This window comes from Mya arenaria, chromosome 4, assembly GCF_026914265.1.
Source record: "Mya arenaria isolate MELC-2E11 chromosome 4, ASM2691426v1".
In the NCBI taxonomy this organism is placed as follows: domain Eukaryota; kingdom Metazoa; phylum Mollusca; class Bivalvia; order Myida; family Myidae; genus Mya; species Mya arenaria.
The window spans coordinates 40,703,108-40,724,137 of record NC_069125.1 but is presented as its reverse complement, the minus strand read 5'-3'; the positions used below and the strand labels follow the sequence as shown (position 1 = coordinate 40,724,137).

General features: G+C 36.5%; 1 protein-coding gene across 1 annotated transcript; it reads right to left on the bottom strand.

Moving 5' to 3' along the window:
• Positions 1-5,290: 5,290 nt before the first annotated feature.
• Positions 5,291-20,990, bottom strand: LOC128232037 (uncharacterized). Its single transcript, XM_052945377.1, has 12 exons — positions 20,870-20,990; positions 19,075-19,297; positions 17,226-17,427; positions 16,650-16,739; positions 16,122-16,208; positions 14,342-14,526; positions 13,605-13,707; positions 12,953-13,036; positions 12,067-12,203; positions 11,466-11,527; positions 11,164-11,289; positions 5,291-10,493 (listed from the first exon to the last, which is right to left on the bottom strand). The coding sequence occupies exons 2-12, from the start codon at positions 19,233-19,235 to the stop codon at positions 6,301-6,303; spliced, it is 5,430 nt and encodes a 1,809-aa protein (XP_052801337.1). The 5' UTR covers positions 19,236-19,297; positions 20,870-20,990; the 3' UTR covers positions 5,291-6,300.
• Positions 20,991-21,030: the final 40 nt, after the last annotated feature.

The following is a 21,030-nucleotide window of genomic DNA, read 5'->3' as shown; positions in this document are numbered from 1 at the left end:
TTGTGCACTATGCTTTCACAATATCTGAACATTTTTTATCTTTAAAAATGATAGAAAACCTAAAATCATCAGTGGACATGCAAACATGATTAATGATTGAAATTGTACGAGTGGTGTACTGGACCGGAAACAAGTCCATTTCCATCATCAAATTGCTGTCAGTTGATGTAACAGCAGGTAAAAAACTAGAAATGTGTCCATAGGACACGGATGCCCCCACTTCGATTTTTTGTCACAGAAAATAAGCCATAATGATTATTCAGGATAATCTGCACATATAGGATAAGTTGAGTTGAGTTGGGTTTTACGGCATCGCAAGACTGTATAGGTTATATGGCGCCATTCAGGCAGGAAAAAACTTGTTGGATCCACATCTCATTTACATCGAGATGATATTTTTTAAGTATTGTTGGGAAATAAAGGGCCCTAACTCCTAAATGATTAAAGCGATTTCCATGGCTATCGAACTTGATCAAGATATTATGGTCACAATCATTTATGTAAAGTTTGGTGAGGATTGGACACATACTTTTCAAGAATTAGATTGGAAACATATATTTTTGAAGTATTTTTGGCAAAAAAGGGCCGTAACTCCTAAATGACTAAAGCGATTTCCATGACTATCGAACTTGATCAAGATATTATGGTCACAAACATGTGTTTAAAGTTTGGTGAGGATTGGACTAACAGTTTTCAAGAATTAGATCGGAAACAATCTTCGGGACGTATTTTTCAAGTCTTTTTTTGCAAATAAAGGGCCGTTACTCCTAAATGACAAAAGCGATTTCCATGGCTAAGGAACTTGATCAAGATATTATGGTCACAAACATGTGTTTAAAGTTTGGTGAGGATTGGACAAACGGTTTTCAAGAATTAGATCGGAAACAATCTTCGGGACGTACGTACGTACAGACAGACAGACGTACGTACGGACAAGGGCAACCCTATATTCCGCCACTTTGTGGGGGCATAATGATTCACCCGTGTTAACATTATTACATGCAAGCTACTAGCCTACTGCAAACAATTTAACACACAGACAGCTTACCGGAGTGTAGGTAAGCAATTTCATATTTGGAAGTCAACTGCTAACTTTATTACATAATATGCAAAGGTGAATCAGGACGTTTCCAGAACGCTTATTGTCCAGTGGCAGGTCCCCCGATAATCCAGTCGATGACTTTGTTAATGAAAAGATAAGAAAAGCTGCTTTCCATTAACGTTTTGAAGACCAAGCAGTTTCAGACTATACAATTGTCTGGGGATATGGCGTTCAGAATAAGTGAAGACTTGCCGGAAAGAATATCTCGCGCACGCACTGACCTGTTTCCATTCTTTAAAGAGTGCAAAGATTCTGGCAAAAATGTGCACTTCAAGCAAGATCTTCTAGTTGTGGACGGCGTTAGTTACACGTACGATAAAGATCTTAAGAAACCAACTATCGTTAATAAATAGGACGTCGGCCGAGGCCCATATACATACCCAGATATACAATCATTATTAAATATATGTTCATTAAATGTACAAGGCTTAAGAAAATATTATGGTAATGATGAATTTCTAACTTTTTGCGCGCAGTATGATATTATTGGACTATGCGAGACTTGGCAGACTGCAAATGGGGAGTTCGACGATTTATTATCTACAAAATATATAAACTATGACTGTCCCCGGTTATCGAAAGGCACTCGTGGCTCCGGGGGTGTGACTGTATTCGTAAAAAAACAGCTCTGTGAGATTGGGGTTATTAAGCGAATATATAGCGAGTTTAAAGAATGCATTGTTCTTTATATTGATAAACAATTTACTATGTTGCCCACTAACATTGTGTTGTTTTTTACGTATGTTTCTCCAGATGGTTCAACTATATATGACACGAACTCAAATAACGGTATTGAAATTTTATCAGAAAAGCTCACTTGTATTTTATCAGACATGAATGATATTTCGCTCATTGTGGCAGGGGATTTAAACGCCAGGACAGGTCATATGCAAGATTTTATTCTGGATGACAATGTAGACTTTGTTTACCAAAATAATGTAGAATATCCTGGGGATAACTTCGACCGCCGACGGCAAAATTGTGACTCGAAATGTAACAGATACGGAAAATCGCTAATTGAATTATGTTGCACACTAGACGTACACATCGTAAACGGTCGAGTTGGGAGAGATTTGACTGGCGACTACACTTGTTTTGCTAATAATGGAAACAGTGTTGTGGATTACTTCTTGGCATCGTCGAATATCTTTGAAACTATTCTCGATTTTGGTGTAGAATTGCTAGACATTTCTGATCACTTTCCACTAAGTTGTTGTTTAAGACTTGATATTAACAAGCCGGGGAATGGGCTTGAACATAGGCCGAATTCACAATCGAACTTAACCAACTACACGCCGTTTAAGTGGAAAGATACGTTACGGTCGTTATTTGTTGAAACATTCGCGCCTGCTTTTAACACCTTATTGAACACGGTCAATGACAATAACATTATTGAAAGTCAACAGCAGTTCGTGGACATTTTACAAAAGAGCGGTGAATGCATGCGCGTGAAAGGCGGCCGACAGCAACTTCCGGCAACGCAGCCTCCATGGTGGGATAAAGACTGTGATAACGCTAAACACGATAAATATGCTTCGCTTCGACATCACCGGAAGTCACGCTCACCATTAGACTTAACCACATACTTAGCAAAGAAACGAGTTTTTAAAAGTGTATGTCGTTCAAAGTCGTTATTATATCAACGTGAAATGAGAAATAAACTAATAGCCAATAGAAAAAATCCAAAAGCGTTTTGGGCTTCTGTAAAAGGCAATGTAAATAAACAGAGACCGCAAGTGCCAATTGACCACAACACTTGGACTGAATATTTTAGCGAGCTCTTCAGGGCTAAGGACTCCTTAGATTTAAACGTTGGCTCAGAAAACATATTAAATGACCTGCGCATTGACAGTGATGACTCCGAACTCGACACCGATATAACGGACGACGAAATCTTGAAAAGTGTTCGGGCCCTGAAAGGTTCCTGTTCATCTGGAGTAGACGGTATATGCATAGAGATGCTTAAAAGCACTATTGACTACACTTTGCCATATTTAAACAAACTGTTTAATGCTGTTCTTTCTACTGGAAACGTGCCTGCAACGTGGTGTGAGAGCATTATAACCCCCGTGTTCAAAAAGGGCTCTAACACCGATCCGAACAATTATAGAGCTATTTCAGTTGGTAATAGCCTAAGCAAAGTTTTTATGAAAATTTTAAGCAATAGACTAACCACCTGGGCTGAAAATAACAGTATACTGGACGAAGCGCAATCCGGATTTCGCACTGGATATTCCACCACAGATAGTATTTTCAGTCTACAGTCCATTATTCAAAAATACCTCAGCAAACGGAAGGGGCGTGTCTATGTCTTCTATGTCGACTTTTTGAAGGCCTTTGACAACTGTGTTCATGAAAAGCTGTGGCAAAGTCTCGAGCGTAAAGGCATTAACCAAGACAGTAAATTGTTAACAGTGTTTAAAAATATTTATTCCCATTTAAAGTCATGTGTAAAAGTACAAACTGATATCACAACCGGACTAACTAGCTTCTTTGACTGCAAAATAGGCACAAAGCAAGGCTGCGTGAGTTCTACAATTGTATTTAATCTCTACATTAACGATTTGATTGCATGTCTTAAGCGTTATTCACGAAATGGAATATACGTCACCGAAGTTACGGGCGAGTTATATGGACTGTTATTCGCCGACGATGTATCTACTTTCGCCGACACCGTTAACAATCTACAGAGCAATATTGACACTATCGGGAAGTTCTGTGACGAAACGGGAATGAAAATAAACCTTGACAAATCCAAAATCATGGTCTTCAGAGGTGGTGGGGGCCTTAGACGCTACGAAAAATGGTTTTACAAAGGGAGAGAAATCGAAGTCGTAGCCTGTTATAAGTATCTTGGCTCGTACTTCACACCTACATTATCGTGGACAAAGACTAAAGAGTTACTGTCGATACAGGCTACAAAGGCATTACATACGCTTTACAAGTATCAAAAGCAATTCGGCTACTTTAATCTAAATGATGCATTCAAGTTGTTTGATGCGATGGTGAAGCCAATATTGACTTATTCGTCTGAGATATGGGGGTACGAGTACAGCCACCAGATCGAAAAAGTCCAAATAACATTTTGTAAGCGAGTGTCATGTCTCAACCAAAACGTCGCTAACTTTTTTGCACTAAGTGAGTGTGGCCGACATCCGCTCTCAGTCACATACATGTCACGTTGTATACGGTACTGGATTAAACTCACACAGATGCCACGTGACCGCAACCCTCGTCAGTGCTACGAGATGTTACTGCGCCTGGACGAAAGCGGACGCACCACGTGGGCGACACGCGTTAAACGTCTGCTGTTCCAACATGGCTTTGGATACGCCTGGATTGCCCAGGAAATAGGACAAGTAGACATGTTCATAAAACTGTTCACGGACAGGTTGACGGACACTTATAATCAGAAGACTATGGCGGATATCAATAGTTCCCCAAAAGCTTTGTGTTATAGACTGTTTAAATCAGCACTGACGCCAGAGACATACATTTCTGCATCAATACCGTTTCAATACAAAAGGATATTAGCCAATTTTAGATGCTCAAGTCATGCTCTAAATATTGAAATAGGGAGACATCAAAATATTGAAAGAGATTTCCGATTCTGTTCATATTGTCTCAATCGAAATGTGTATGTTGTAGAAAATGAAATACATTTCCTTATTGATTGCCCTTTGTATGATGAATTAAGAGCAACATATTTATTGAATATAGAAAATATTGTTAGCAGTGAACGCCGTTTTGTTAAATTGATGGCTAACGACAGTATCACTTCTATTTTTGCATTATCTAAGTTCTTAAAATCATCATTTGAATTACGAGAGGTCTACATAAATAGTATTAATTAGATATATGTGTTATAAAATATTCTGTTTAAAACTCACATATTATATATATATATATATATATCATTTCCATTGATTTGTTTAATTTATACAACTGTAAATTGTGCATACCATTTATATTATATGAAATCATGTACATCACTTTTTGAACACTGTATATTTGTATTTTGGGCCGGTGGCCTTATGCATTACAAATAAATCACTATTGTATTGTATTGTATTATTGTCTTCAAACAATGCCTGTATTGAAATCTTTATTGGAAAGCACAACTGGAAGTTCCCACTTTTCTGTTTCATCCATACTAGTACATAAATGACAAAAGATAAAACAAACAGTTCAAGTAACATTTATTTGTAAGAAATTTAAACAGTTTAACAAAGATATAAACCATCAAATGAAACTATTGATTGAAAAAGATAAGTGATGTAATAATGTTCTGAAAAATAATCAGAAGTAAAAGTTTCTATCAAAAATACAAAGTGTGTAATATTATTGCTCAAACTATACATTTAGCTCTATATGGTCCAAAAGAATTTAAAAAATGTAAAGCTTTTCTGAAAATTGCGTAAAACGTATCAAAGTGATAAGTTTAAGACATGAGATTCGAGTGAAATCAATTGAATTGGTTCTTTTAAGATAGCAATATATTTCACCAAGTGAACACTTGTTTTCACAGAGGCAATGAGTGAAATATTTACTTATGGATTTCATGAGGGCCGAAAAAAAGCGATCTAACACTGAAAAGTACAATATTTCTATTACATTCTTATAACTCATATTTATTTGACATTTAATAGAAAAACCACACCATTTGTTTATTTCCAGCATGATATTTTTTTCAAAGGAAAACAGGTTAAATGCAAGAAACAGTGAAATTCTTTTTTGAATAAGCAGCTCACTGTTTCAAACAGTGAGTTGTCATCTTAGTATCCACCATTATTTTTCAATAAACCAATGAAAAGCAAGACACAAATGTTAACACTTGTTATAGTTATAATGCATTGAATGATCCAGTTACACTTCGTAGAGTAACAATATTTTCATAACAATAATAGAACACATCATCAAACATGAAAAAGAACAAATAGTTTTCAAAATGCAAACACACATGTACATAATGTCCTGCATACAAAGGTACACATGTATAACTATTAAATGTATGGAAAAAGTGATGAAACTTGAAAGTAGGAGTACAATAACAATTCAACATTAAACATATCTGAAATGGAACTTACAATCACCGATTTACCAAGAGCCATTTCTAACATTGAGGGGGAACAAAACGAGACTAATCTACATGAATACACACAAACAACACCAAACCATATCTTATGCTAATAAACGAGTCAACAATCAAATCTATTGTTCGTGAAGGAATCTAACACATTTCTCACTTTTGATTTGCTTATTCTCATCTTTAGTCTATCCGCTAAGCAGGCAGGACTTGCGATATTGTCTGTACTTATGGTCATAACATCTTTAACAGGCCCATGTAAACCGCCATTTACCTCCTGATCAAGGTCATTGACAACTGAGGGAACATCCATACAATCATTAGCAATGTCCTCACATCCCTCTACTTTTGTTCCATTAGGACTCAATTCCCCTGATTTATAACCATTTTCTGCTATATATTCATTTGTAATACATACTACTGACCCTTCCACTACGTTCTCATTGTATTCATCATCATTAGCACCATTCTCAGCTAAATTCTCATTCACAACAAACACTGCTGACTCTTCCTTGTCTTCAATCTCAAGTGCATCATAATCATTATAAGCATCATGACAATCATCATTACAACCATTCTCTACTACATTTCCATTTGAAATACTTGTATCTATCGCTGACTTTTCTATATCTTTAACCAAGTCCACAACTTTAAATGCATCACAATCTTTAGCACCATTTAGGACAAGACAATTTTCTGATGTATTTTCATTCTGATATTCATCAACACCATTACACTTCTCCTTAACCTCTACATGATTATTTGTCACTACATCAATTGCACCTATGCCATTGTCAAGTGTGGTAATATTCTTCTCTGTGTTTTCATCAAATAATGGATTTTCTTCCACAATTTTTTCATTGCCATTCACATTGCATTCAAGACCGCCATTACATATTTTTCCATTAATTTCTGAAAAGCTGCTCTTATCAAAATTAACCTCTGAACTAGGCTGAAACTGTTTTCTAAATGCATCAAGTAGTTCTCCTTGTGTTGGTACTACGACAGCTTCGATCTGAAATTTTGGCAAGTCATGATCTACATCGTGAGATTTTTTTATTCCTGCGCTAGAAACTGCGCAAAAAACATCAGTACTAATACGACATTTTTCTTTATGTGTTATGTCTCCATGTTCAGTTGTGAATGAATGACTATCAACATGCTGGGCTGTATTTAATATTGCAGGCAAATTAGCATTGCTACCATATCCAGCCATTTCAGCATCAGATTCTAAAACAATAACACCGGCTGTTCCGTTTTCTATATCATCTTTGACTTTTTCATTTTCTATGTGTTGAGTTTCCAAGTCAACAAACTGCTCAACGAGTTCTTTTCTAATATTATCTGCAATATGAGTAAACATTTCATTCCCTGTTACAAGCTTAACATCATCAGAATCAGAGTTGCCATCTGACTGAATACACTCATCTTCGTCCGTGTCTAGTATGTCTTCAAACTTAGGTAAACTAGAAGAGTTTGCATGTTGAACTTGAATTTGCCCATGTATGTCTGCACTGTTGCCAACCAAGTCCTTGTTTTCATCTGTTACACTTCCATCTATTTCTACTGGTGTATCAGTTTCAACTCCTGCTAAACATGCCTCTTTGTCATTTTCAACTGTGTTATCATTCCCTCCTTGCATAGTTTCAGCTGACATACAAAAAACTGGAGTTTTATCTGTTATTGCCACTGTGCTAGGACTATTTCTTCTTTCCAGAGTTAGTTTCTTCATTTTTCTCAGTAAAGACAGTTTAGTAACTTTCTTGGCATCAACAGCTTCACCAACAACTTTACTTGAAATGTTTTCCAACTCTAACAATGATTCATCAGCCGAGAGATCAAAGACAGGAGATGCTTTTTGAATATTTGTTACCTTTTCTCTGTTATTTTCCAACGCCATTTGCAAGTAAGATGCACATAAGCCATTAGCCATATTTTCATCAGCTGATGTCGATGCTTTTTTCACTTTCTTTTTCTTCTTTTTCTTTTTCACAACTTCTTCAGAGGTATCCACTGATCTGGGCTGCTGCTCATTCAAAACATCGCCTAATACTTTACTAATTTTCTCAGATTCTTGCGCACTAAATATGTTCCTACAGATTTCGGAATTACTTTTCTGGTAGACCTGCTTTTTGTCATTTTCTTTCCTTGGACTAGTCACAGGGCAAGGTGATGTGCTTACTGTAAATGGTGCTAGACTTTGTTTCTCTGTCCTAGGTTTTGTGTTTTCACTCTTTCTTTGGTCTCCGCTACAGCAGGTTTCCTTCTCATATTTGTTTTGTTTTGAGCAGTTTTGGCTACCGGTACACCTGTTGCTCTTACCACAAGATGGAATTGGCTCAGTGTGTTTTACCTTCTTTTTCTTTTGTGAACCATTAATCGGCTGAGGAGTATCTAGTTTCTCACCTTTTTCATCAATAACCTTTTTCGCATTGTCTGTCACAGATATCTGTGATGCTCTTTTATTACTTTGTGCAGTCTTAACATTTTCTGCCGATGTCTTTCTACTATTATTTAGTGTTGTCTTAACATTTTCTGCCGATGTCTTTCTACTATTATTTAGTGTTGTCTTAACATTTTCAGCTGATGTCTTTCTACTATTATTTAGTGTTGTCTTAACATTTTCTGCCGATGTCTTTCTACTATTAATTTGTGTAGTATGCACATTCTCTGCTGATTTGTTAGCTGACTTCACATTTGCTTCAGTCAATACTTTGGTCTTTGGATTCCTGACATTATTTTGGGACATGTTCAATGCCATATTATTCAATTGTGCGATGTCCTCTAAAGCTCTTTTCTTCTCTTTCCTTCTTAACTTTTTCCTCGCAGATTTTGATTTTGTTTCAATGTTTTCAACTATCTGTTGTTCACCAACCAAACGAATAGGATCTAAAGTAACACTTGCATTCATCTTTTTTAATTGTGCAGATGCCTTTTCAATATCTGACAAATAAATATTGCAAGCTGTATCTTCATCAGACTCCTCAGGTCTTTCTGTTGCCTTAGGAGTCTTGGTACCAGTTTCGTTTGCGTCAAGTTCGTCCAATGTTGACAGTAAGGTGCTATAGTCCTCTTTAGACAGTGAGATTCCCTTGGGTGTAAGGGCTTGTACTAAACTTGAACACAGACTATTTATTAATGATGTCTGCATGTCAAAATTACCAAACTGATTTGACCCATTCATGTCCAATCCAAGTGATGATAAATTGAAAGGGGTTTGCATAGCACTAGCAGTATTTCTTTTAGTCTGCATATTAGACGTGGGCGTACTGAGGTTTGAAACTGGAGGGGCTGCTTTATCAATCTGTTTGTCATCACCACTTTTGCCAACTTGAACTTCAGGTTTGTCATTGTCAAAGAATGAGAACTTTTTTTCAGAAGGGGCTTCTTTTCCAACATTCATAATTCCTTGTTCAAGTTTTGCTGCCAACTTTTCTGCATTATTTAGAAGTTTGCCAGAAGTTTCAAACAATTTCATTTCATTATTTGTCTCAATTTTATTCTCTTTTTCATAAGTTCTTGGTTTTTTAAACAGTCCTGGATCCAAAACAGGACTACATTTCATTCCAAAGCTGTCATCAGCAGCCATGGATTGTTTCATGTAGGAAGTAGGGGTACAAAAACTTTGCAAAGCTGGACTAGACATTTTCTGCATCCCAGGATATTTCTTAGAATCCAAATTGCTAGGAGTACCTGGTTTGCTCAACAAACTAACAGCTGGAGAGAATTGCATGGGGAACTTAGTATTCACTGCAGGACTTGACATTGATATGGACAAGCCTTGTTTCTTATTCTGTTGAAGGGACAGGTTACCCACCTCTTCAATCAATGAGCTCATGTCACTCCATTCCGCATTGTCTGAGTTCAGATCTTTCTTTGAGCCTGTGTTTAACTGCATTGGTGTGTTCAGTGTACCACCTTCACTGCGATCAGATTTACTCTGCAGTCTCATTTTTACTCTTTGGCTTAAAGGTATATAACCATCCTGAGCACTTTCTTTTTTAAGTGGTTTTGCACCATGTGGCTCATTTGCTATACAAGCCTTTTTACTTTTACTGGAATCTGTACTTTTAGATGTCACATTATTTTGTGGTTTGTTAGATACAGAATCCAACGTGAGATGTTTCGGCTGTTTGGCCTTCTTAAGAAGTGATGATTCATTGTAGATATCGAAATCCTGCGGAAGACATTTTGCTGATTCAGTCAGCTTGGTAGTAACTTCTTTTAAGTTCATTTTCTGGAAGTTGAACGATATATTGTCAAGATTGTCATCCTTGTCCTTTCCTTTCTTCTTTTTCTTCTTTCCTGAAAAATGAAAAAGCTTTATAAAACCTCTGAAATGACAGGAGGAACTCAAGATGTTAAAATCAAACATTGAATGCTTGAAACCTTTTAATATCAAAGTATTGGTTTAGTTCTACCATTGACCCCTCTCACGCAATATCTCTGTAAGCTGGATAGAAAGCAGCAGATTTATGAAACTGTCTTGCAAAACAAAACAAAGGCACATTACCAGATGCCAATGCTAATCCATTTTATTTTAGTCAAACGAGGAGCATAATGGTTAAATAAAGTTGAATAGAGTTCAAGAAAATGCTATATATGCCTTTATTGTCAAAAGACTTTTAAATCAAGTTCCATAAATAACAATTTTTACAGTTTTTTAGTTTTTGGCCAAAAGTCCTAACATTTTGCACGAGGATGAAGCTGATTCTGACCACTACAAGACCATGCCCCATTTTTTTAAAAACAGGTTAATATATTTTATTTCATTTAGCAAAATTACTAACTTTACAGTAATTTTACATAATAAAAGGTAGATTATCATGGTTCAGGTTATATATTTATTAGAATAATTTCCATTAAAATCTCAAATAGATAACAAAATTTATACAAAAAACTTAAGTACGGTAGAAAGCTTACTGGGGGTAAAAATGAAATAGTTTTAATATTTCATGGAAAAGAGCACTAGTACCTTTGACTTTTTTCTTCGTGTCTATGTTTAAAGCAAATTCATCAACAACATCGGGGTAACATTTGGCAAACATCTCCTGGTTTTCTATCGTCACATAGTAGCTCCCATCGGACTGTGACACAGTTACTGTAATCACAAAATCAGATATGATTTTTTCAGTTCTGCTAAACATTCATTAGTGACTGTAGATTGTTGTGGTTTAACAAGGATTCAATTTCACAAATGAAAACAAATACTATACAACAATAAATTTCTCAAAACACACTAAAATGTCATTTAGTAAATCTTTAAAAAATACGTACCAGGTTTGTACCACTCTATTTCGTAACAAGGTTCACCCTGCCTCACTCTCGTCTTCACAATCCTGTAAATATAAACAGTTGTACATGTCCATCATAAGACTACTAGAGTTGACCTATGAAGAGTTCAACACTAAAGGCCATCCAGGAGTCAGAGTCTTGTACTTTTAGAGCTGGCCTATTAGTACTTCTATGTTCACAATACACCAGACCTCCCATTCATGCCAAAGAGAACTGGAACAATAAATGCAATTTAGATTATCATTCTTGTCAGTTGCTGGAATCTTCATTCTTAATGAATTGTTTATGTTTTGATTTACAACAATATACCATTTAGAACTATTTCTTCTATTTTCATTTAGACAATGTGTTACAGCCATAAATAAGCTGCACTCCTTGATTTTGACTCAGAATCCGAACACTTGTAAGTAGACAGTCTAGTGGGCTCTTGTGCAAAAACAGTTAATGTATTACACTGATATAATAAATATGTACATTTGTCAATGACATCTCACAAAATTACATTAAAAATCCTTTGTTAAAAATAATAAATCTTCTTGTAGTAAAAAAGTTGGAATTGAAAAGTTTAAACAATCATATAAACCTGAATGGTTTCAGATGTTGGTGTCGAGAGGGGTTCTGTGAGCTAAGAATATCCTGCATGTCCCATAGCGTCGTCAACGGTAACACTTTCTCTAGTGTATACTCCGCTGGCCAATCCAGCTTCACAAGGGCAAAATCCTGAAAAGTCAATTAAATCAAGCTCAATTAAAAGTTATCACCTCGAACGAATATAGACAAAGTCAAAATCCAGTTTATAGGGGATTGTCAGGTAAATGAAGCTTGCAACAAAGTTTTAAGTTATAGTTCTGGCTTACTTTAAAAGACAGCTGCTGATTTTGAAGCACAATCAAGTCCATTTTCTTGATAGAAACCATGAAAATATCAACAAGCCAATATATACAAATAAATAATTTTAGATGCATCCACAAACAGACGTTAACTTTCATTAACGAACCCTACTAAAACCACTGCTGGCATGTTCTTCACATGATGATGATCAAAATTGATATTAAAACTATAATATTGCTCTCATTTAAAACATAGTTTGGTTTTACAACTTTAAAACATCATTATTTTATAAAATCTGAATATTGCATAAATATGTGTAAGAAGATATAAGTTACGTTTACATTAAAAGAGATGAATTAAAACAGTTACGGTCTGGACAGAACCATAATTTAATATTGAAATGCATCATTTCATTGAATAACCTCTAAATGTGACCTGAAATTTACAAGTAAGAACCTTGGTAGAATCCTGGGCCTTGCTTGATACACATTTAAAATTTAAATTTGTCTAATGCATGAGAAAGATACAGACTGGACATGCCACCCTATAAAACATGTATAAAGCTAAAATTGAGCTATGTAGTGGCAGAGATCTTCCATGCTGGTCAAAGGAGATCACTGCATAGGTGACTAACGTACCTGAAGTTTTGCTGGAAGTGGTCGTTTCCATGGAGACAAGGTGGTTGGGCATCGGTCTTTTGCCACAAGAAACTCCTTTATTACCTGAAAAATTTGACCATTGAGGAAATAAGAATTGATGTCTAGTTTTGTTTTGTTTTATACAAATGAGGTTTTACTGGTAATGTGCACCTATATGTAGCCAATGTTTGGACAATCTGGGAATCAGAATATTTGAGCGAGTAAACATCCCAGTTTTTGCAAGACTGACAAAATTTTATCAGACTAAATTATTAACAATACTGTATATTATATACATCCTTGACATTTACTTTATGATTGGTGTACATTGTTTGAGGGCAGGCACTGTCAGATCTTCTAATTTTTGTCCATTCAAAGGCCTTATTTCTTGTCTGACTATGATATGTTATCGAAATTCTTTGACAGCGATATTTTGCCAGTTAACATGTTGGCCAAGTTGAGTGATGATTGGTGTACATTTGCGAGAGTTAAAGATCAGACAACTTTTGTCGGCACTGCCAGCAGGTGTTTCCATATGTCGTTAACGGTTTGATACAACAGGCGTATTAAAAATTTACATATTAAAATTAAGTCTGATGCAGAATAAGACAAAAACAACATAATATACAGCAAGACATGTAATTGTAAAGACCTTATCCTGAGGGAAGTCTGGCACATCAAGGGCCTTCCTGCGTACCATCTGCTCTACCTGGTCCAAACATGCGCTCTCCGACATACTTCGCCATTCTCGCATCCTGATAAAGACATTCACCAGTTCATTTAAAAGAATTAAGATGTGTTCAGTGCTCATGCAAATATGTATGTAACTATATCATTAAGTATCTGACAGGAAATATGAATGATCAAAAGTGACAGTGATAGTGTTCTTAAAAGAAGCTATTTTGAAAGCATAAATATATTTGAAGAACATTGCTTTTGTCTCGCCAATTGTTGACAAACTCCCAAAATTTTTTTCATGAGATTATTTCTCATAAGGCCAAAAAAATAAAAAAAATGTTTGTTTAGGGTATTTTCTAGGTAGGGTAGGTAGGGATTTTTTAATTTTTTTTTCAAAATCTGTCGTAAGTTCAGAGTGTTTTCTTGCACATGGCAGTCTTTCCTACATTACTGTCATTGCCTGACTTTGTTTTATCATATAAACAATATTTCTGATTAAAATCTGCATTTATCTGCCCATCGTAACTCTCTATTCGCTAGCGAATATTTTTTTCGCTCAGAAACGGAAAAAAATAGTTAGGGTCAGCGCATTTTTATAGGTAGGGTCGGGTATGGTACCCTAAACAGACATATTTTTTTTTTATGCCTAATAAAAAATCCTTCCTAGTCACTGATCCATTGTTGCAGATTGAACTGTAATGAACACCCTACCTCTGTATGACATCCCTCCCAGCTAATGACTGCAGGAGTCTGACAGCATTCGCGACACCAATCCCAGGTACCCCCTTTGGAACAAAGTCACATCCAACCAGGAGACCGAGGGCTACCAGCCCACTGTGGGTGATACCCAACCTCTTTTCTATGTCACACGTACGGAACATCTCTACATGGGGGTCCTGGTAGAAAAAGGTGGATAAGTAAAATAAACATCATTCTTCTGAATAGTATGCTTGGTACAGTGTTCAAGACTGGTAACAAAACATAGTTAGCTAACCATGCGAACATTCAAAATCATAACCTATTTTTGGCTGTTTTGAGGTTTCTAGAAAAAAAAATTCAATCATGAATGTAAACAAGAGGGCCCTGGAGGCCCTGTATCGCTCACCTGATCCAATTCAATAATCATGAGGTATGGAATCAAAACATTTATACCTGCTGGAATTAAAAAATATATCACTTAGATCCTTCCTAGTGACCAAGTTTTTTTTAATATCACAGATGATTTTTTTAATATCACGAATGACTCAGTTGCAAACCTTACCTTGCTGTAATAAGTACATTCTGACCAGGTTTCATATAGATAAAGTAGAAAATATGGCCTCAACAGTGTTTTAACAATGTTTTCTATTATTTGACTTCGTGACCTAGTTTTTGAACACAGGTTACCCAGTATCAAACTTGACATGGACTTCATAAACACAAACATTCTGACATAGTTTCATGGTGATCAAAGAGAGAATGTAACCTCTACAGTGTTTACAAAGTTTTTCTATGATTTGACCTATTGGCCTGGATTTGACCTCTGATTACCCAGTTTCAAACTCTACCTAAAGATCATCAAGAATAACATTCTGATCAAGTTCCATGAACATATGGTCATAAATGTGGCCTCAAGAGTGTTAACATGCTTTTCCTATTATTTGACCTGGTGACCTAGTTTTTAACCGCACATGACCTAGATTCGAACTTGGCCTAGAGCTAATCAATTTAAACATTCTTACTAAGTTTCATCAACATACAGTCATAAATGTGATCCCTAGCGTGCTAACAAGCTTTTCCTATGATTTGACCTAATGACCTAGTTTTTGACCACACATGACCCAGATTCAAACTTGACTTAGAGATTATTAATATTAACATTCGGACCAACTTTCATGAAGATACAGTTAAAAATGTGACCTCTAGAGTGTTAACAAGCTTTTCCTTAAATTTGACATGGTGACCAAGTTTTTAGCCGCATATGACCCAGATTCGAACTTGGCCTAGAGCTAATCAATATTAACATTCTGACTAAGTTTCATGAACATACAGTCATAAATGTGACCTCTAGAGTGCTAACAAGCTTTTCCTATGATTTGACCTTATGACCTAGTTTTTGACCGCACATGACCCAGAATAATACTTGACTTAGAGATTATTAATATAAACATTCTGACCAACTTTCATGAAGAAACATTTATAAATGTGACCTCTAGATTGTTAAAAAGCTTTTCCTTAAATTTGACCTGGTGACCTAGTTTTTGACCCCAGATGACCCAATATCGAACTCGTCCAAGATTTTATTGAGGGTAACATTCTGACCAAGTTTCGTTAAGATTGTGCCCAAATTGTGACCTCTAGAGGGTTAACAGTCAAATTGTTGACGACGGACGACTACGACGGACACAGGGCGATCACAAAAGCTCACCTTGAGCACTTTCCAGTCTTTAATTTTTAATTCAGCTTACAGATCACTAGTTTATTGTACATTTTAATGGCTAGGTATAGTTACCTTGGTATTCATGGTGAAGTTTCTGTAAACTGTTTTGGCACCATACAGAAAAGCGTCACCATCATTTGTCAAACAGCCATCAACCAACTGAAAGATAAAATACACTGTAAGACTTTTAAGGTAAGTTTAAGTAAGAGAGCTCTATACTTTAACTGCATGTTTAAAAATTTAACCTTAACAATTTTAAAATTCAACTGGTTTAAAACTTAATTGAGTTTAACTTTGTCCCGGTGAGGATCTTAGTTAAAAGAAAGTTACATACAAATGTTTTCAACTGCAAGACCTCATCAGTTTCATAACAAGACCCCCCCTCGTTTTTGTTGTCAATATTGAACACAGAAAGATGGCACAGGAAATTAGCTTATAATAGATGAAACATTAAACAATACCGGTATATATTTGAAAAGATATTTTCTTTATTCTACTGTATATGATGTACCATGGTTTGCATTTATATTGTTGCCCTTTACATAGGAATAAAAAAAACAACGGGACAGCTTTGTATGTAAGAGAGTATTGTGTACCCACCCCAGCAGCGTTGAGCAGGGCGCACATGGCCTCTGCCTCACCCCTACTCTGTAGGTACGGAATTCCCAGGATGTCAAGCAACTCACAACACTGAAAACATACAATCTCACATTGTATTTACATTAAAACCTAAAGCGAATATTATCTTATTTGCTATTAAACAATACACAGCATAACAAAACAAATCTTAAGCCAGCAGAGGTGCAGCAGTAAAAAAATAAACATGAGGCTTAAATGCACTTGATACATGGTATTCAGAGGCCCAGGGCTCAATAAAATGGTATGCAGAATCTCAAAATTGGGTGTTATTCGTTACGCAGACTCTCAAAATAGATTAATACCATTTGTAACTGTTGTAAAGATTTGTGTAGAAATTGATGGAATATTAGCGGTACACAAGGCCTCAGGGGAGGTATACCATATATTGCTAAAATCTATCTTTGAAATGATAATAAGGGTTATTTCTAAATTTTTATTGCAAACTTGACCAAATGGACAACAATAAATTTTAAACATAAGATTATAATAATTGCTCAAGAATGCACAAAAAACTATTAAATTCTCATGTTTGTATACCTCTCTTAAGCAGGCATTGAAGTTTCTCCTATTCTGGGTACCACCTGGTTTAGCTCCAGGTGGCTTGCCCTGTCTTCCTGGGAATCTTGCTTGCTGGCGTTTCATCATCGTATCCCACTTTAACTCTGGGGCAGAACCCTCGATAACAAACACCAGCTTTACACCAAGCTGGCTCAAATGGGATATGCGGAAAAACAGGTTCCTGAAATTGATATTATTATAATTGTAAAAGCTGTATAACAAAATTTACTAAAGGCTGATAACCGTTGCGACCCATAACAAAAGTGAATTAAATATATCCATGTATAATTTTTCATAAAGTCGACTTTTTTCCCCCAATCTGGAAGGCACAGGCAGGTCAAAAGGGGGTCATCTACTAGTCAGGGCCAACCTTCATGTCAAGTTTGATGATCATAGGTCAATGAATTGTTAAGTTTGCCTTTAAAGTCACTGACGTTGACCTTTGACCCGATGACCCCTAAAATCAATAGGGGTCATCTACTGGTCAGGCCAAACCTCCAAGTCAAGTTTGAGGGCAATGGGTGCAGGCATTGTCAAGATCACTCCGACAACCTTTATCATTTAAGGTCACTGTGACATTGATCTTTGGCCTGATGACCCCTGAAATCAACAGGGGTCATCTACTGGTCAAGCCTAACCTCCAACTCAAGTTTGAGGGCCATGGGTGCAGGCATTGTCGAGTTATCATTCGGACAACCCTTTATCATTTAAGGTCACTGTAACGTTGACCTTTGACCCGATGACCCCTAAATCAATGGGGTCATCAACTGGTCAGGCCCAACCTTCAAGTCAGGTTTGAGGGCCATAGGTGCAGGCATTGTTGAGTTATCACTCAGACCACCTTTTATCATTCAAGGTCACTGTGACCTTGACCTTTGGCCCTATGACCCCTAAAATCAATTGAGGTCATCTACTGGTCAGGCCCAACCTCCAAGTCAAGTATGAGGGCCATGGGTGCAGGCATTGTCGATTTATCACTCGGAAAACCCATTATCATTTAAGATCAGTGTGACCTTGACCTTTGGCCGGATGATCTCCAAAATCAATAGGGGTCATCTACTGGTCAGGCCCAACCTCCAAGTCAAGTTTGAGGGCCATGGGTGCAGGCATTGTCGAGTTATCACTCGGACAACCCTTTATCATTTAACATCACTGTGACCTTGACCTTTGGCCCAACGACCTCCAAAATCGATAGGGGTCATCTATTGGTCAGGCCCAACATCCAAGTCAAGTTTGAGGGTCATGGGTGCAGGCATTGTAGAGTTATAACTCGGACAACCTTTTATTAATAAAGGTCACTGTGACCTTGAACTTTGACCCGATGAGCCCATACATCAATACGGGTCATCTACTGGTCAGGCAAAACCTCCAAGTCAAGTTTGAGGGCCATGGGTGCCGGCATTGTCGATTTAACACTCAGACACCCTTTAACCAATCAAGGTCACTGTGACTTTGACCTTGGCCGGATGACCCAACAAAACAATAGGGGTCATCTACTGGTCAGGCCCAACTTCAATATCAAGTTTGATGACCATAGGTCTTGGCATTGTTATCACTCTGACAAGCTTTCAAATTATTTTATCATTAAAGGTCACTATGACCTTGACCCGATGAGCCCTTCGATGGACCGACCGACAGACCGACATGTGCAAAGCAATATACCCCTCTTCTTTGAAGGGGGGCATAAAAAAATAAATCATGAGTATTTTAATGACAAGTTAGTGCCTTTGTGAACAATATCTTACAGCCACATCCATGTGCAAAACATTGTATACTGGTAGTATACTGGTAGTTCCCATTAAAACATCATTAAAAGTCAACAGCCTACCGAAGGAAAGGTTTGGACACCACTCCCTGCATCTGTTTGACACACTGCGTCTCACAGACCCAGATACTGAGGTCAACTGCAAGTGTCTGGCCACATAGAGAGGAGAGGGGCAGGTGCTCCTCCACTGGACCCAGCACCTGCCAGAGCTGGGTCACACCCATCTTGGCTACAAGGCTCTGTTACAGGCTGTAAATGTTCTGAATCCACACCATAGAGCCTACAGCTGAAATGGAAAAGTAAACATGAGCGAACATCTTAATGTCACCACAAGACTCAGTTATAGAAATCTGACTTCTGTTATGTAGCCATGCAACAAGGACCTCAAGTGAAATACATGTAGCAATGAACTGAGTTAAGTTAACTGAATTATTCACAGGTACTTATTAAATTACTTTGCAAAGGAGACAAAATGAATCTGCATGTACATGCATGTATTCATTTATGCTAAAAATAAATACTATCACCAGAGTGCTATAAATGTGACAAAGCAGATTTCAATGCTTTTGGAGACCATTGATTAAAGGACGACACTTATGCATGAGAACAGAACTAAAGAAAAAAGTATACTGTACTTCTTTAGTTCATATAGATAGACACCATTTTTATTGGTGATTTGTTTTTGTTTTTGGCAGACTAACAAGAACTGATGTCCAAATCATAACTGTGCATCAATGTGGCTTTAAAGTACTAATCAGTAGCATTGCCTCACAGCCAGGCTCATGGCTGAACTAATCAGTAACTTGAGGTACCACATTTTGACAGAGATTAACCACTCTCCATGAAGACTGTTTTATCAGACGTGTTATACGGGATTCTTTCAATCTGTTACATCTAAACGGGTTTATGCAAAAACTGGGCGGGTTTGAAAAATATTGAAATTGTATTTAGTGAAGTATTTTATGTTTGAAATGGATAATAAAGGTTTATATTCATATTTTACCATGTAAGTACACATCTATTTTGCACAAAACAAGCATTAAACACATGATCTACCTTTCCAATAAAACGAAACTTGACTGACACAGACACAATTTATTCCAAGCCGAACAACTCGACCCAATCATAATAACTCGGCTACATCCGACAAGCTTCGTGATAGACCTTGTAAATACAATCATAAGAACTCGGCCATTAACGAAGTGCTCCCAATTGTAAAACTTTGAACTGCAGCCTTGCATTATGTTTTGACAGAATAAAATAAAGAAAACCCCATCAAACTCATAATTATTTGTTGGATATTTATTTTTTGTGTTGGAGCTGTTCCGATCAGGATTCCAGGCAAAAGTATATTGTGTCCTTAAAATATCATAAAAACAAGAAATATTACTAGATAATGTTATTTCACATTATCTAGTAATATTTCTTGTTTTTATGATATTTTAAGGACACAATATACTTTTGCCTGGAATCCTGATCGGAACAGCTACCCACTTTTGGTACAAAACAATTTGTACGTGAAGGATTTGCCATATCAAAAATCGTAAAAAAAATCTGTCAACGTACAAATTGTATTTGGACTAGATATTATATTATATAATGAGATAAAAAATCATCTTAGAATATATATTATAATGCCTTAAATATATTCATCATAGACTTAAATAAATATAATTCAGCACACAGACACAAACAATAGGCCGATTGCATATTTTTATTAAACAGACATTATTTAATCTTTTAATTATTAAATTTGATAGTGACTTTTAACACTGTCATCGATTGAGTGTACAGAATGTGTCATCTTTAAAGCATGATACAAGAGTTATAATCGTACAATGATATTTTCAATATTTACCTTATTCTTTCAAAGTATGCTTGGCCCCAATCTCAAAACATCAGCATTCGTGATGCTTTTAATTACATATCTGAATGTGGGAGCCATGGACAAGGGAGGTGACTGTCACCACTTTCCCGCAAAATAAGGTCAACTTTTTTTCTAAACAAAAACAATGGTAG

Bases quoted from the DNA above. Each gene is read 5' to 3' on its own strand.
- LOC128232037 (XM_052945377.1), bottom strand. From the start codon at position 19,235: ATGGGTGTGACCCAGCTCTGGCAGGTGCTGGGTCCAGTGGAGGAGCAC. The intron at 14,527-16,121 runs GTAACTATACCT...TTTTTCTACCAG, and splicing joins ACTTCACCATGAATACCAAG to GACCCCCATGTAGAGATGTT. The intron at 13,708-14,341 runs GTAGGGTGTTCA...TGTCTTTATCAG, and splicing joins GGGAGGGATGTCATACAGAG to GATGCGAGAATGGCGAAGTA.